The sequence below is a fragment of the Ammospiza caudacuta genome, chromosome 1 (assembly GCF_027887145.1).
Source record: "Ammospiza caudacuta isolate bAmmCau1 chromosome 1, bAmmCau1.pri, whole genome shotgun sequence".
Classification (NCBI taxonomy): Eukaryota; Metazoa; Chordata; class Aves; order Passeriformes; family Passerellidae; genus Ammospiza; species Ammospiza caudacuta.
Genome location: NC_080593.1, coordinates 79,677,597 through 79,695,161, shown reverse-complemented (window position 1 = coordinate 79,695,161; position 17,565 = coordinate 79,677,597). Strand labels below are relative to the sequence as shown.

At 40.0% G+C, this 17,565-nt stretch overlaps 1 protein-coding gene across 2 annotated transcripts in view; it reads left to right on the top strand.

Moving 5' to 3' along the window:
* BASP1 (brain abundant membrane attached signal protein 1) overlaps positions 1 to 16,911 on the top strand; it is a 51,390-nt gene extending 34,479 nt beyond the window's left edge. For both annotated transcript variants that reach the window (XM_058809926.1, XM_058809935.1), the window contains exon 2: positions 15,316 to 16,911. In XM_058809926.1, coding sequence (XP_058665909.1) covers positions 15,325 to 16,056 — 732 coding nt within the window. In that variant the 5' untranslated portion in view covers positions 15,316 to 15,324 and the 3' untranslated portion in view covers positions 16,057 to 16,911. The remainder of the gene's footprint in view (positions 1 to 15,315) is intronic.
* The last annotated feature ends 654 nt before the right edge of the window (positions 16,912 to 17,565 follow it).

Here is a 17,565-nt window from a genome sequence, read left to right as displayed (position 1 = left end):
CAGTCTGTGACTCTGGGCCCCTCCTGCAGTCCTTTGTATCTCTCTGTCCCTTGGTGCGGGTGCTGAGAACTGAGAGCTCTGGGGCTGTTCTTCATTCCCTTGACACTGACCTGGTCAAATTTGTACTGCTGATCTTGATTTACTTCCCAGGACTTCTGAAATTCCAGAATAGAATCTAGTTTGAGTACTGTGATAGAGGGTAATGTACCTAAATTTGCCACCCTTTAAATCCCTAATTCCTGCCATTTCTTTCAGATAACCATCTCCAGCAGTGTTGCTGTGTCTGTTTGATGCTTAACCACACTTTAAAGGAAGACACTTCCGATTTTCATTACTTTCTATGACTGTAATAATGTACTTGCTACAACTCAGATCTGTGGGTAGGAAAGGAAGCTTGTGCAGAATGTGACAAATATAACTCAGAATTTTCAAACTTGTGTAATCTTAAAAAAGGTCTTGGAAAGTTAGTGAACCAATTTAGAACTTCCTCTTGTATCTGTTCAAATTTGAATAATCACTCAGAAAAGGGATGTAATTTTAACAAAGACATGTATCTACTTGAAAAAACATAAATATAGCAGTGACCAGAATGTGTCCAATGCCCAGAAACATAAAGAAAGCAGATTAAAAAGGGCTTATGGTTGTTTTTCAAAGATTGAAAATTTTCTGTTTAAGAAAAAATGGCTTTGTTTTCTTACATCTGTCTTCAATACAGCACTAAGATGGCTGCCAAGCAGTAGCTACATCTTCATCCAGCTGGATACACCTGAGCTTTCTTAGCTTGAGAAAAAATCCTTCTCAGCAAGTCAGCCGTAACTGAGTGAAATGTGCATATTTGGAACTATAAATCAAAATGTCCACGTACAGATGTTCTCAGCCTAGAGGCATAAATGTGAAGGAGCTTGGTTCCAGAAGGATTTTTCAGCAATACCTGAAATTGGTCAGAGATGCTTTACAACTGCAGAATTGACATAGAACTGTGAAATCACCATGAGTGACTTGCTTGTTATGCTGTTCTTCTATGTGATGTACAGTGGGAAGCTTCAAAGAGAGCAATTCAGCGCAGTGCCAATATGCAGAAAAATAGCCTTCTCTAACAGAGAATTGGGGTGAAGGAGTCATATGGGATGGGCTTGCTTTTTAAAACAAGGAGAAATATCTCTGAGCCCTTACAGCACCTATTGGCATCAGGCTTTTCTGAGGATGGAAATGGATATTATCCCATTTTGCAAATGGGGAAGTTGAACTGCAAATTCAAAGGCCTTCCATGCAAAAGCAACAGGGAAAGATTGAGTAGGTTTTGGGTTCTTGCCTCCTCTGACCCCAGGCTGCTGTGGATCCCTGAAAATAGAAAGAGGGAGAGGTAATCTTATGGCTTTGTGATGTGTTACAGGTTTAGTGCAGTGCTATATGTCTGCTTTGAAAGGGAAGAACTCATCTGTCATTTTTACCGTGGTACACTTGTACTATGACAGGTCCCAGAGGCTTAAACCAAAGAATTTGTCTCATGCTCTACGATGGCTATTTCACCCTCTGAGAATCAGATGCCTCCTGCTGTAAATAAGCATGTTGTGATTTTAGGGAAAATGTGATGGGGTGGTTGTAGTTTCGCATTATTTATCTAAGTTGTCCTGGGTAAGGAGAATAAATCCTTCTGTATCTGTTTTCTGTTTTGGAATGAAGTGGCTCATGTCAGATTCTGTGAGGAGAAGTTTGTGACAAGCAGAGTTTGAAGTCATTGGCAAGCAACATAAAAGAATCTAAATGTTTTAGACTCATATTCACACAGAGTTGAATTTGAAAAGGAAACTTCTTTTTAATCACCACGTTGCAAAATCTAGTAAATACTTAAATAAAAGCTTTGTCCACTTATAGTGAAGAATTGCTGAGCTGAAAATGGACAGGGAAATTGAACATTTCTGTAAAAAAAGGATTTTTTTTTTTGTTTATGTGTAAATCATAAAATAACCTTACCTTTGGTATTGCTTACCAGTTACCTGTGACTAAAAATAAAAGAAATACAGAAAGTAAGAAATAGAGGTAGGTAAGAGACTGAAATGAATACGTTTGGGGTTGTAAATATTCTTAAAATAGGTGTTTCTTGTGATGTATTTCTTAAAACTGTCTCATTTGGTATATTTTGGGATAGCATGAGAGCTTTGAAAGTAATATTGCCAAATATGGATAAGAGACTTCAATGCACTTGAATCACATTTCAAGCCAGCCCCCTTGTTTGGGATGTGTGAATTCAGTGCTCAGCTTGTGCGTATGGGGGGGATTACCCAGAAAACTGCAGTGAGCAGGGCTGTGAACATGATTTCTGCAGAGCTGTATGCCTCCTGGCTCCTGACAGCCAACACCTTGAAGTTTATGAAGTGCAGCTCCCTCTCCCCAGTGCCCAAGAAAATGAATTGCCAAACTCTGGGAGCCAGAGCTGAGGCAGCAGGGCAGAGGCTTTAACTCAGTTCACATTTCTTGATGACATCTCACAGGGGAATGCAGGGGCCCTGTCCCCCCAGCTGACCTGCTAGAGCAGAAAGGGAAAAATCCCCAAATTGAAGTGTTGGCCAGTCTGATCACTGCTACCCCACCAGCCAGAACTGATTATAAAAAGCCTCCAGAAAAGCCAGTTACTGTTGGGAGTTGCAGCAGCTGTATTCTGTTAATGGAATTAAAATGAATTTATATCCTCTTACTCCTACACCCTGGGCTTCCTGGGGCACACATGGGTTCCATGTATCTGCTAGTATGGGGGACAGAGAAATGGAGCTGCAGTGCTGGTTTGAAACATGGACTACTACTAAAATATATTAGTGCTGAAACAGCTAGCAGAACCTTTTTAGTGGTATTTTGCTTTTTATTTATGGCTCTGTCTTGAAACATGAAAACCAATTTTCCATATTTCTGCCGTCTCCATTGCTTTGATAGACTTCTCTCATTTAAATCCTGAAATAGCTCGGTTATGCTTTATATTGATGTCTGCTTACCTTCTTTGGTTAGAATAAATAATTTTTCACATAGCCATGGGCTGAAATCTTCTTAAACTGAAGGAATGGCTGTAAGAATTCTCTATAAATAGCATCTGGGCATTGGAAAATAAGTTTTTTTTCTGGTATATGGTATGAGGTGACCAAACCTGCAAAGTGGCCTACATACAGCCTTGATGGAGGTGCATCTAAGAGCTATATCATCAAAGACAATTGGTATGGATTCTGAACTGCTAAAATTTAATTGTGGCCATATTAAGTATAACTAAATTCATTACATAAAATGCAAGTTAATGCCCAGGTGAGGGGGTGGAAAAGGGTATCCAACTCCACAGCCCTCCCTGCAAAGTTATTTTTGCTTTCATTTAGTGAGTTTAAAATTGATAGCTCTTATGGACAGATTTTCTACTGATACTTAAGTGGAAATGTAAACCAAGCTGTTTTATTGAGAGGAGATATGCATCTGATCATCTTTCCTGATTTCTAGTTTTCATTGCTGCTGCAATGATGTTCTTCTTTTTGGGTAGTTGCTAGCTTGGAATGGTTCTGGCTGAGTAATTATTAAATTGAATTTCTGCCTTTCCTGGTTTGAACATAAATGTCTCAGTGCAATTCATGGATTGCACTAGCTGCTCACTTCATATCTTGCCAAATGGACTTGTTTGCCTCTGGTCTTACGTAACCTTCGCTCTAGCTGAGCTGATCAGACATCCCTATATAACCCAAACCAAAACAAGCAAAAGAAAAGAGAAAGTACAGTCAGTGAAGATTTCAGAAAGAAATTTAAGCAATCAGTCCAAGCCTGGGAGTCTTGAATCCAAGCTGATGTCTAATAGCTTAAAACATGACATGGTACAGCTTACTGCCTGCCATGCTCTTACTTTGGCATGATTAGAAACACTTTATGTTTTTAAAGTGAATTTTTTTAAAGCTGACCTTTATCCTGTTGGATCAGGAGCTCTCTTACAGATGTTGGTTTTGTTCTGCAGTTCCCACTGTTGTCTTGCACCACTGAAATCAAAAAGCAAACAGTCGTTGTTTCCTCTGGCACACAGAATATGCTGTACCTTATTAGCATCATGGGGCACTGAAGGAGGGTAAAAGGCTCCACTGACAGTGCTCATGGATGCAGACCTATGGTTTCCATCAGTATCAGGAAATACAGCTCTCATTTTTCAGGTTTTGGAGAATACTGCAAGTCTTAAATAAAAATTGCCTGAGACGTCTTGGTATTTTTAACAGTCATTGAAGGAGTGCAAATGACTAGTGGTGGAAAAGATGGAGAAAGATGAGACACAAGTAAAAATTATCTGGTTAATACTCTTTTCTTTCAGTAGTTTTTGAGTACCTGTTCCGTGTCATTTTGATAAACTTCCCCTACTGGTAAATCAGCTTGAATGTAAAGTTTTGTTTAAAAAAGGAGGGGAGTGGGGGAAGAAAAAAGTAAAAATGTAGTATTAAACATGCATTCTAAATAAGATCAAAAAGAAAGTCTGAAATATGAGATTTTCTTTTGTCTTAATGTATGGCTTGATTTTCTTTTGTCTTAATGTATGCTGGTTAAAAAAAAAACCTGCATATTGTGCTAGTGTGAGAACCAGGAAGTGAAAGAGACTGAAGTGAAAAACTTAGTATAATAGACAAAGCTGCAGTCTGGTAGAAAATGTATATGGCACAAATGACTGCTCAGGAACAGAAATATAGAAAGTTTTCTAAGGTGTTGAGCATTCCATCTTCCACTTTCCTGATTTCTTTTGAGCACGTCTTTACTAGAAGATGTTATTACAACAGAGCTGTGAGAAGCTGAGGGCTGATAAGCTGCTGACACTGATACTGTGATCACGAGGAAGAATTTTTCTTAGCAACATGCGAAATACTTGTAATTCAGCCCAAAGTCTCACAGGTTTAATTATAGGTAGTTTTGATGTTACACAAGGCATGACTTGACTTGAATACATTGACTTCAGTCCAACATTTTTTATTTAAAATGAAACTTTGTACACAGGACTGAAAGTCAGAAGTTTTTATTCCAAGAAGAAATGCAGCAGGGAGTTGATGTAAAATGCCCTGTGAGTGCTGCTGAGGTGGTGAGAAGGCTTTGTGCTGGTTGCTTGTAGGAGGTTAAATTCCAGCAGAAGCAAGATGTGTAACACTATCCTAGAGACGTAAGCATGCTCAGCTTTCTAATGCCATGTTAGACCTACAGGTATTTTTGGAATAATGTTTCAATTACTAATTTAACTGTCATTAGCAATTGTGTGTTAACTGGAGGGTGAAATTGGTTTTATCCTGTGATTCTTGCACATGTTTTAATTTTTGGGGAATGCTGTTGCTGTGTTCAGGACTGAGGTTATCGGGAAGGTGGGCACATCATCAGTGACTGAAGTAGATGCATGCTCTTTGGGAGAAAAGAGCTGTCAGTGCTCTTTTAAAATCAGCCAGCCTCTTCTGATGTCTAAACCCAAAAATGTGATACATCCAGGAGCATCAAGTGGATGTGTAATCATTTCCTTTTGAGGAAAAAGAGAGAAAAGCTATTCCTGCAGCTCAATATAGAGCTAAAACAGATAGAAACAGACAGAGAATATGTTAAATAGATACTGAATCTTAAAATACTTAAAGAGTTATGTCATGGAAGAAAGGAGTCAACAATAAATATTTCATTTAAATAGCTATTTTTTTGTTTTGTTTTACTGGGTGGTATTTTGGTATTTTACCAAAATACTGTGTATTTTGGAAGGAAGAGCTTGCACTGCTCTCATGAGTACCACGATATGCACAGCAGCAGCAGCAGCAGGTGCTGCATTAATTCAGTGGCTGCTGGTCTTGGCTCCCTGTTTTCCTCCTTTCAGTGGTGCAATTGTGGAGTCGTGTGCTGCAGTCAGAAATGGTGTGTTGCACTCCATGTGCCTCAGATTTAAAGATGAAAAACGAAACTGAGAACTGGATTTGGTTTATAATTGTAAATGGGGTTCCATTCCTTGTGGTGAGGGTGTCATGCAAACAGAAGAAGGAAATGGCAAAGTCTAAGGATTGCCATGACCTATCCTATGTCTGTTAAAAGTTCTGTTGCCAGATATAGAGTGCTTTCTTACAGCCAGGGTTTAAGAATGGTTTTTTACAGCCATTGCTTTTTTCAGCAAGCAGCACCATGAGATGGAAAACAAAAATGAGGAAGAATTTAGCAATGACTTGGAGAATCCATTTTCAAAGCAAAACTCGTAGATCCTAGATTTAAAAGCTATTTCTTATAGCATACTGTAATTAATATTCTAAGGACTCTTTCAAGTTTGATTAAAACTAGTTTGACTATTTAAATGGGAATGAAAGTAATAAGGTGTTTTTGAGTGTGGAATGTTAGACAAATAAAATGTAATTATAGATCCCCATAAATAACTTTCTCTAGTGAGAGTTCCCTAGTTAAATACCCAAATGTCTTATTCAGAATGTGAATGTGGCTCTCCATGACTATTTTAAGAAATGACAGGTAAATTTACTATTTATACAAACAGTAACTGAGAACTTTTGCTGTTGAAGAAAACATGTAAATTAGGATCATATGATAATTTCTTTTTTTAATACAGAAAGCATGAGTTCCAGCTCTCTTCATGTTCCCCAGATTGTTTATTCTTTGTTCAGGAAGAGGCTAGAAAAATATAAGCTATATGTGTTAAGCTTGCTTCCCTTTTCCAGTGTGAAATCCCTCCAGGAATGAGGTCTTCCCACCACTGCTCCTCAGTAGGACTGTAGTGAGGAGGAGGATCATGTTTTCATTGCTTGCTAGCATTTGACTGTTACATTTTTAATGTAGTCTTTGGAGGCACCCAAAGGAGGAACTGTTCCTGGGTCCACAAGCCGAGCATATTTGTGGTGTTAAGATCCATGGCAGGGATTGCACTGGAGGGACAGAATTCAAGCAAAACACAATTTAAAAGGAAATCATCCCATCATCTAGGCTTTTATCACCCTGTGTGTTTTTGTAATTATACATGGTGGTGGTGGCTTAGGTATTTGAGGGAGGCAAGAAGTGGCTGGCCATAATTGGAATAATATGTGTGGAATCTCACCTCTCCCTCAGTGTTGTGTGTCCCGGGACCTGAACTTCAAAGATGTGGGTAAAAGAACCACCTCTGAAATTTGCATCATTACCCTCTTAGAAACTTGATTCTAGGATACAGGTTAGAAAACCAGCTAGTACAAAATATTTATTAAACTGGCTGCTAAGGAGACGTGCACAAACCCCAAAATGATGTGGCAATTTAGAAAGAAGGAGACGGCATGTGCTTAAATGGCTTGGCTTAGCTTTCAGGTTATTTGAATCCTGCAAGCTGTTTCTACAAGAGGTGTTCTTGTAAAGTTAATTTCAATCTTTGCGAAGCAGGTGTTTACAGCAGAGTTTCCTCTTCCAACCATGTGCCTAACAATAGTGTGATTAAGATCTCACTCTGGGGCAGGCTGACTTTTGGCTGCATGTGTGTGCCTGCACAAGCATGTCTGCAAGCTGCTTTTATTATCCAACAAAGAGAACATATGCAATTAATCTGAATATAGGAGAAATGCTCTGAATGGGTCTTGAATCTGTGAGAAGACCGGTAGGCAGAATGGAGCAGATGAGGCAAATAAATAGAAATTGATGGCAGCATTTTTAATTTAGGCAATCAGAACATCAGATGAACTGAATGCAAAGCTGAGCAATACATCCACTGCACTGTAAAAAGAATATATTTTATGCTGCTTCTTTTTTGCTCAGTTTTTAATATGACTTGGTTTTGTTATACACAATGCAAAACAACCTTGGATTTGCTGCCAGGGATGAAACTGAATGTGCTGGAAGTTGTATCTGCACTGCTGGGCAAAGTAGGATTGTGTTGGATCAGTGAAAAAAGCTCACACGTGGCAAAACACTGCAATTCTGCTTTGAAAGCAGCAATGGGAAAATAACGAAGAAAACTAACACAAAAATGTGTCGGTTGTAGACAATTGGCTAAGGAGAACAGGGGTGCTGTTATCTCTCTCCCTGTTAGGTGGTCTAACAAAAGACTTTATCTCTGCCTGCAAAGCCCAGCCTTGACTGGGGCGGGGAGGGAATTTTTGCACAGCAGAGCATTTCTTCCATGCTGCTCATTGTCCCAGGAAGCAAGAATGGCCTGTGTTTTCAACTTGTGTGCTCTGCAAGATGGCTCTATAGCTGTAGAGGCCATTTGTGCACTATGGAAATGAGGTGCATTATATTTGGGAACCTGCTCCCACAGAGTGACTGCAGCACACAGGTCAGTACTTCACTCAAGTGCCTCTCATGGAGTGACACACACAGACTGCATAAGGCAGTGATGTCACACTCTTGTTCCCACAGAGCCTCCTACAGCAAAGGGAGTGCTGCTGTCTGAGCACAGTCAGGCTGAGCAGGGGTTCTTCAGTCACTGCTGTGCTCCCAGGTTCTCCATGTGTAGGGCCCTCCAGGTCAGGGGGATGCAAGTCCAGAGTCTCCAACAGTGGCTTTCAAAGTAACCCATAAAATCTTCATCACTCTTTGATCAAATAATGGACAAATTTTACTTTTATTCAGGAATTCTGCCTAGCTAGCCACCTTTTTTACACACAGAGTGCAAGGATGGATTATGTGTGTGAAGTGCTTCTGGTTTCAGGCTGATGCTCTATGAATTGATAATTCTGTCAATATCTTTACCTCATATGAAACTGCTGACTATCACCCTTCATCTGTTCTTGGAAAATTTTTTTTTTCTAATTGATTAATTAATACACACCTCTGACCACAATCACATAAATCTTAGCAGTATCTCAGGTGCAAATTTAAATTTGCTCTCAAAAAAATTGTCATGTGATTGCTAACTTTTTTGATAACTTGCTGTATCAGTAGCAGTTATGCTTCTCAAATGAAGCCGTTTTTCATGTACAAGTTCTTAAATAGACAGAGATAATTTTATATCAGCCAGCAGTGTGCTCAAATGATTATAATTCTGATAATTGAAGCCTAATACAAACAATAATAATTTAGGTATATTAATAACAAATGGCTCATATTAAAAATCATGCTTCCCGTTTTTGTGTTGTGTATATGTCCTTGAGAAATTTAAAGTAATGCAAAAATTGAAGTTACTTTTTTTAAAAGAAATTTGCATTAAACATATTCTGGTGCCCACCAGAGAAAACTAAAACTGAAATCTGGCTGAGAATTAAGCACTTAAACTTGGCAGTATTACTTCGTAGGATTCCTTTATTGTCTGAATTTTAAAGGAAAACACATAGGTCCCAAAATTGGAATTGTCTTCTTTTAAGATTACAATTAGGATATCAGGTGAGCATAATTTCTGTGTTTTAAGCATTCACTGTTCTTTTACTCTATACCCCTTTTCTAAGTCTTGAGATTCCCAATGCTTTGGAAGAAGAAAAGGAGATGCAGTAATTACAAGACTGTGCAGGTGTTGAGTGGGGGATTAAAAATTATCAGTGGTCTGTGAAGAAAATAGCATGAGTGGCAGGCTGAGATGTTCCCAGTTGGTAATTGTGGCTCACAGCACAAACCACACAAAATTGTGTGGTGCTAAAGAACAACCAAATCATACTTTTTTGTGTGCACCTTATATCTGGGCACCTTGCTGCTCTGGGGTCTGTGCAGGTGTGCAGGTGATGCTCACAGCCCCACAGGTGCAGATTTCCACAATGTGCTCTGCCTCTCCTGGCACAGCTTTGTGCCAGCCCAGCATCTCCTCAGAAGGGGGAGATGGCCAAGGGTGTGTTTCCTTCTGCCTCCCTCACACCAGCCTGCCTGACTGTGGGAGAGCTGGTTCCCATCAATGCTCTGAAGCATAAGTGACATAGAACAAGAGGATAGGGTAGGGTAGGGTAGGGTAAGGAAGGGAAAAACAAAAAAAAGAAAAAGAAAAAGAAAAAGAAAAAGAAAAGAAAAGAAAAGAAAAGAAAAGAAAAGAAAAGAAAAGAAAAGAAAAGAAAAGAAAAGAAAAGAAAAGAAAAGAAAAGAAAAGAAAAGAAAAGAAAAGAAAAGAGAAAAGAAAAGAAAAAAGAAAAGAAAAGAAAAGAAAAGAAAAGAAAAGAAAAGAAAAGAAAAGAAAAGAAAAGAAAAGAAAAGAAAAGAAAAGAAAAGAAAAGAAAAGAAAAGAAAAAAGAAAAGGTCACTGATTCTGAGATTCGAAGAGGCTTGAACTTGAACGACACCTAGCATTTCTGTTCTGTTAGTTCCAAGTAAAAATAGACTAAATGAAAGATGAGGGAAGATAATGGAGAAAGAACAGAAAAACATGGCTTTGTTGCTAAAAGGCAAAGCTAGCAAGTCTAATTCTGTCTAAGGTTATGCTGACAGATATTTTCTAACATTAACCTGGAAAACTGATTGACCTGGCGAGGATAGAAATGTCTCTTGAGTGTGTGTAAATGTAATGGGGAGCATGAAGTTCTATTGTGTATTTTGAGAAGCAGTAAGTTTTGGGTGTTTTTCTTTCATAAAAATTTCAGAAAATCTTTCAAAACCAGCATTTGCATACCCCTAGTTTCTTTCAGTTCCCATATGTATCCCTTAATTAAAACTTTTTGCCCCTTTTTTCATGAAGGTGTAGGGTGAATCACTGGGGTACAGAGATGCAATGGTTTCTTCAAGATCTTTCCATTTCTTTTCAGCACCTGGGGAACGGGGCAGTTTCTGGGATGGATATTTCATTTGGTTTGGAGTGTTGAAACTCTGCCTTGCTAGGGACGTGCATTTTTGTCTGCAGGCAGTGTGAGATAACTCATGCCTGGGAACAGGCTTGTGCAAAGGCTACTTTGGCCTGAGCCGCCGCACGTGCCTGCCCTGCGCTGGAGGCAGTGGAATTTCAGAAGGCACCCATTGTCTTCCTGAACTGGTTTTCCTGGCAATGGGCTGAACTCCTGATGATGCTTTGCACGCAGTCAAACAGGAGCTTTGGAAGTTCAGCTTTGGCAATCAGACTGAGGTAACCGCAGGTGCAATCTGTGAGTTTGGCCTTTCCTGTTGCCCTGCTTCAGTGCTGTGAGGGAGGGTGATAGCAAACCCCGTCTTGTAATAGTCAGACTCTTTAATGTTGTGTGAAAGCCTCTGCTGAAAGAAATGTTTAGGAGTTTATAAACACATGAAACTAATTGGGCAGACAAACCTTTACTGACAAAAGAGATAGTAAGACTCTAACTCTAGGGACTTTTTCAATATAGAAGAACAATTTGAAGTATAAAACTTCAAAATAATAATTCTTTCAACAAACAGTGCAAATGTGTGCTGCCCGTGTTCCAGGGACTCATGTCTATGAGTCTTCAGATGGAGAATTTGAATTGTTCTATGAGTTCTTCCTCCTCTTGCATTATGGTCTTATGGACATTGAATCTCTGAGTCCTGATTATCACAAATGTGGAAATTTCAAAGTGCTTAACATTCTCCAGGTGACCTGTACACCCGAAATGTTTTAATCTAAATAATCCACCCCATAGATTATTTCTATTGTACAATAAGAAAGGTAACAATGCAATTTCTCTGGTTCTGTTCCTGCTTCCTGCAGGAGAATGGAAACTTCAGGGTGTACAAAATGTGTAACAGCTTCTAGAAACCGAAGAAATCCTTGCTCCTCTTGCAAGAAGTAGCTCTTCTACAGTCAGACACAGTGATTTCTGGATTGGTTTCTCTTTCCATAAGAAGACCAATACAAAGTATATTGACCAGCCTGAGAAGGAGACAAAGTCTATTATAGCCTCCAAGTGTTATATTTTCCCTCACTATTCTGAAGTACTGCTCTGCAGAGTTGTTCACCAAAGTTCCCCGAAAATTACTGCTAAATTGCAACTTGTTATATAAAATCGGCTTCTGGGCGCTCTCTCTCTCTCTAGAGTCTTTTCTTTCCAGCAGTAAGAAGGCACAGCCATCAAATGCTGTGCCTTTTTATAGCAATGGTGGTCATTTTCAAGAATCAAAATTTTCAAGGATCTTCATTTGGGACATGCTTGCTGCAGAGAGCATTATTTTCAGCTGGCAGCTGCTCAAGCTAGCTCAAACCTGTACCTGTCAGTGGAAGTGAAAATAACTGAAGACCTGAAGAGGGGTTCAGCCTCTAAATACTGGTCAATAGTTGTAGGCGAACTTTGGTCCTGGGTCCCTCATTCACGTGGTGAATGCCGTGATTATGGGGTTAAGGAGGGGCATAGGTAAAGAAAGAGACTGAGCAGTGAAAGCAGGACCCCAGTCTCGCTGGGACAGAGGGTGCATCCCCTTTATTTTCTTCCATAATTTAGTCCCTTGGTGGGGGTGGGAAAGATGTCTGTACTCTTTTTAAGTGTTAGCATATAGGTGATAACACAGAGTGGGTTTAACACTGTATGAATTTGCATCTCAATGACTTTTTGCACTTTGCTTCACTCAGGAGACATTTCACTGACATCCACTTTCATTTAGTACCAGGCGGGATTATCCCTGCAGCAATATCCAGCACAATCAAGGAGATGCTTAGGTGTTGTGGTTCACATGCTGGTCTTCTTGCAGGTACAGATGGCTGTAATTTTAAAATACTTTTTAAGGCTTGCTTTGTGTCTGCCACACCTTTAGAGTCTGCACTGGATGGTTCAGAGCTGTGCTTCAGGCTGGGACAGGGACAAGACCAGAATCTGTGTGAAGTGGAGCATATGGGGCTGTTTCTAAAAAAAGGTTGTAGTGAAGCCCACATGTGTTATCAGCAGGAGGAATGTTTTAAAATCAGATCTGGGGGAAAAGGGAATTTGTAGCATTGCTGCCTGGGTGATGACCCCAGTGATTGCTCTGCTTTTGCATCATTGCCTGGCTCAGCTGTTATCACAATGATCTAGGCAGCTTTTTAACAGGGAGATATGAGATTCAGCATCCCAAAGAGTGAATTTATTCCATTAAAGTAGTTGAAACTCTGCTGGAAGATGACAGTCAATTAGTAAGTGTAAATATTTGCTAATATACCATAATGGTAGTCTCTGAGCCTCTTCCCCATCTCCTGCTCCAGTACCTTGGGATAGCTGGCTCTGATGCCAATTGAGACACAGAGATTTCACAGTGTACCTCCAAGCAATGACAGTGCATGTTTCGTTTCTTAGTTTGGGAGCACATTTCTTTTATGCATGCTTCTCTACTTTTTAAAGGTTCTTTGGCATATACATTCTGTATCCAACTATATCCAAGGTCAAAAGATTGTTGTGGAAAGAAATATAAATTGTGGTGTGTTACTAATATCAATGAAATAGCAAAATCTTGAAAAATACAGAAGACACAACAAAAAAAATTAGGCTCACTGTACCTGGGCTTTGCTGGAAAACAAATAAAGGCTTAATTAGGGATTATAAATTGGGATACATGTATGGTTTCAATATAAATCTCCAATCCGACTGATTTGCAAAAGCCCTCCCAAAGTATTTGGCTGTAACTGCACATAAACAATAATCAGGGCAATATTTATGGAGTAATCTAGAAGGCTATATGTTTGTCAGATAATGAACTAATGTCCACAGCCTGCCCTAAATACCTAAAAACCGGATAACTCTGTCATGAAGGTAGAGATTAGATTGCTCAGCTGTGACTCTGTGGAAGTTAATCCCTTTATTGCTGTTCCCATAAAATTTCAGACAATAAGCAGTGTTTCAGTAACATCACATTACCATTTTGCAGGGCTTTGTGATAACCTTTCAACAGTATTTGCAAATTGTTACTCTTTTTGAAAGCTGAAGTCAGAAAGATCTCTGCTGACCATAATATCTCAGTTTTGCCCAAGATGTGTGGATATTTGGCTGTTGGGCTCTGCCTGGGGCTTGCATCTGTGGTAGCAGATAATATACTGAGAGGCAGGTACTTCTTAGTTGTATGTAATATTACTTTATATTCAGCCTGCTATGAGCAATCATATGGATTTTTACTGATTTGTATTCACAGTTTTAGCAAGTGTGTGAAAAAAAAACCAGCCTATAATTATATCTACCTGTGCAAAATGGAAAATTAAAATGATTCATCTCCCTTGAAGAAGTTCTTACATTAAACATTTGTTTGACAGTTCTTTGAAAAAAGTCACCGTCTCCTATTTTCAAATAGTAGAAAACACAGAAATATTTTTCTTAACCTTTCATTAATCATGAATTAAATATTTCCTTTAATACTAAAAGTGTAATTTTTTCTCTATTCATAGAGGTTTTTCTTTTCAATATAACAATATCTGTGTCTCCTTCTGTTTTCATAGACAAAGTTTGCTTTGAAGTACAGTGAAAGGTTTTGTGTATTCTTAGTTAAGACTCCCACATAAAGGCTATATAAATACTGATATGGTTATACACATGGTCAACTTCTTTTAAATAACTGAGCAGTTATTGCTTGTCATGCTTGAAAGCTGGGACCAGAGGCTACAGATATGCCCCTTTCTTCTCCCATTTTTTTATGCATCATGTCACATGCCACGTGTAAGCTTTTGGTCAGAAGTCTGTATTTGTTTCTTTTGTCTTATGGAGTGGTCTTGCTGCGCTTCAGGCTCTGTGTCTCCCATCCTGCTGAGCTGGGAGTGCAGGGCTTTGGGCAGGCAATCCCTGTGGAAGCTGCAGAGCCGGGTGGGACTCTGTGTGTGGGAGCTGTTCCTGCTTCTGAGGCAGCCAGGTGTGGGTGCCCACATCCCTGTGGGTGAGGGAAGCACATGCTCCTGGCCCCTGGTACCTTCAGCTCTCTACAAAGGCCAATGTCCAAGGGAAACTGGCCATGAGGGTAACAGGCTGTGAGGTGTAGGGAGGAGATGCAGTTGCTTGCATCAACCTTCTCACTGACTCCAGGCTTCCTTTGACTTCTCCAACTTTAATAAAAAGGTGGTTCAGAGCCTTTGCTAAAGTGATGGTGGACTTTGTGTTAACCAGGGGTGGATGCCATGATTGACAGCTAAATTTAGTTAATTCCCAGCCTGAATATAAATACGTCTTTTTTCTACTTCCACTCTTTCTCAAGCCACAGAGGATTGTGGTTGTATGTTAGCCCTCCAGTGTCCTGCTACTTCTTGTTATTCTGACCCCTTCCTCCTTGCTGAACTGTAACCAGGGTTAGAGGTGTTTGCAGGACTGTTTGTCGGGGGTGTGTCAGAAGGCGTTTGCTCACTGAAATTCTGCAGGGCTGGGCAGGATGAAAGCTCAGTGGCAGTGGTGCTCTGCAGCACCAGTACATCCAGCTGGCAACATCTTACCCAACCTCACGTGGTCTCCTTTTCAGGAAGGAACCAGAATCAATTTTTCCTCTGCACTCTGTTTATTCTCTCAGTGGTGAGTACTGGGCTTTGTGTAATCAAACCCTTTCTCTTTTCTGTTACAGAGCTCCAACATGGGAGGCAAACTGAGCAAGAAGAAGAAGGGATACAGTGTCAATGATGAAAAAGCTAAAGACAAAGACAAGAAGGCTGAAGGAGCAGCAACTGAGGAAGAGGAGACTCCAAAGGAGGCTGAGGATGCCCAGAAAACCACAGAGACCACAGAAGTGAAGGAGAACAACAAGGAGGAGAAGGGAGAAAAGGATACTCAGGTCACTGCCAATAAGACGGAAGAAAAAGAAGGGGAGAAGGAGAAAACTGTGACCCAGGAAGAAACCCAGAAAACAGAACCCGAGAAGTCAGAGGCCGTTGTCGATGCAAAAGTAGAGCCACAGAAGAACACCGAGCAGGCACCCAAGCAAGAGGAGCCGACTGCTGCCTCTGCTCCTGCTGCCAGTAGCGAAGCGCCCAAACCCTCTGAGCCTAGCACCGATGCAAAAGCTTCCCAGCCTTCAGAAGCCACAGCTCCCAGTAAAGCAGATGACAAGAGCAAAGAGGAAGGGGAAGCCAAAAAGACTGAGGCTCCCGCAACGCCTGCAGCCCAAGAAACTAAAAGTGAAGTGGCCCCAGCTTCAGACTCAAAACCTAGCAGCAACGAGGCTGCGCCCTCTTCCAAGGAGCCCGCGGCAACAGCAGCACCTAGTTCCACTGCTAAGGCCTCGGACCCTGCAGCCCCTCCAGAGGAAGCGAAACCTTCTGAAGTTCCAGCCACTAATTCGGATCAAACCATAGCAGTGCAAGATTAAATTGGACAGCCTGTTGAAACAACCACTTAAAACAACCTGTGTCTTTTTTTTATTTTTTCAGCTATACTAACTCGTTTCAGATCTGAAATAGCAAAGATGTATTGCCCAGAAAAGAAGGAGAAAAAAAAAAAAACAAAAGAGAAAAAGTGAAAAGGATGTCCCATCAAGTTGGGAGGGAGGGAGGGGGGAGAATCCAAATAGTATTTTTGTGGGGAAATATCTAATATACTTTCTGCCAACTTGACACAAGTCCTGGATTAAAATAAATAAATAAATAAATGGATGTCTGAAAGTACAGCACATCTTTTGTATCTGAACTGCTGTAAATGCACTCCACCAGTGTATCAAAATCTTCTTTTTGTTCTGTAATGGGGTTTGGGAGTGATGCGTTTGATTCTGCCCACTAGGTTTGTGCCAAGGCAATCAGATCTTTATGAAAGCAGTATTTTCTGTGTTTTTTTTTTTATTTACAGCCTTTCTTATTTTGATATTTTTTTTATGCAGTGGATGAATGCCAACTTTCAGACAAAACCCACTTAGCTGTCCACATATTTCTCAATGCCAATCCTCCAATTCTTCCTCTCCAAATATTTTTTGGGAGTAAAAAGCATTCTCATCCTACTTAGCCTACCTAGATTTCTCATGACGAGTTAATGCATGTCCGTGGTTGGGTGCACCTGTAGTTCTGTTTATTGGTCAGTGGAAATGAAAAAGTCTGCGTTCATTGCAGTTCCAGTTTCTCTTCCATTCTGTGTCACAGACACCAACACACACTCATTGGAAAACAAATGAAAAAACAAAATGTACAATGGATGCATTGAAATTATATGTAATTGTATAAATGGTGCAACAGTAATAAAAGTTAAATAATTTAAAAAATATAAAAGTGTAAAGACTGATTAAATCTTCAATTTCACCCCTTGAGAACTAGGCAAAGGAGGTTCTTACACCTAGAGAAGAAGTATTATGTCTGGGGCTGTTTACTTTCCTATAAACAGTTACTCTCCCACAGCCACAAGTGTTCTTAGGTGAGGTTGGAAGAAGTGGTCAATGGACAGCACATCTCATAAATGTTTTATCCCAGTCAAAATAGAAAAGGCTACTGCCTGCCTTAACATGTGAAAAAGCTCTCTTGCTATTTTGAAGAGCCACAGGCATGCTGACTGAGTTTTAATTGGGACTAAGACAGTGGATTTGATAAACTGATCTTTTATAATGAGGCAATTAAATTTAATCCTAGTCCTATTAAAGTATTTCTAGTGCCGATACACTTTGTTCTTTTCCTCATTACTATTGCGTAGGGGATAAACTGCTGCCACAAAAAGCCAGTCCTGTGTATTTCAAATGTGGATGAGCTTGTGTAGCTGAGTAGAGTTTAGCCCAGCATAAACATTTTTCACTACTTTTGCCTACTTGCTTCATTACTATTCAACAGAACAGCTGAGTAATTGCACTTTCTGCTGAGTGGTGTCATTGGTGGATATGGACAATGATTTCAGGGCAGAGCTC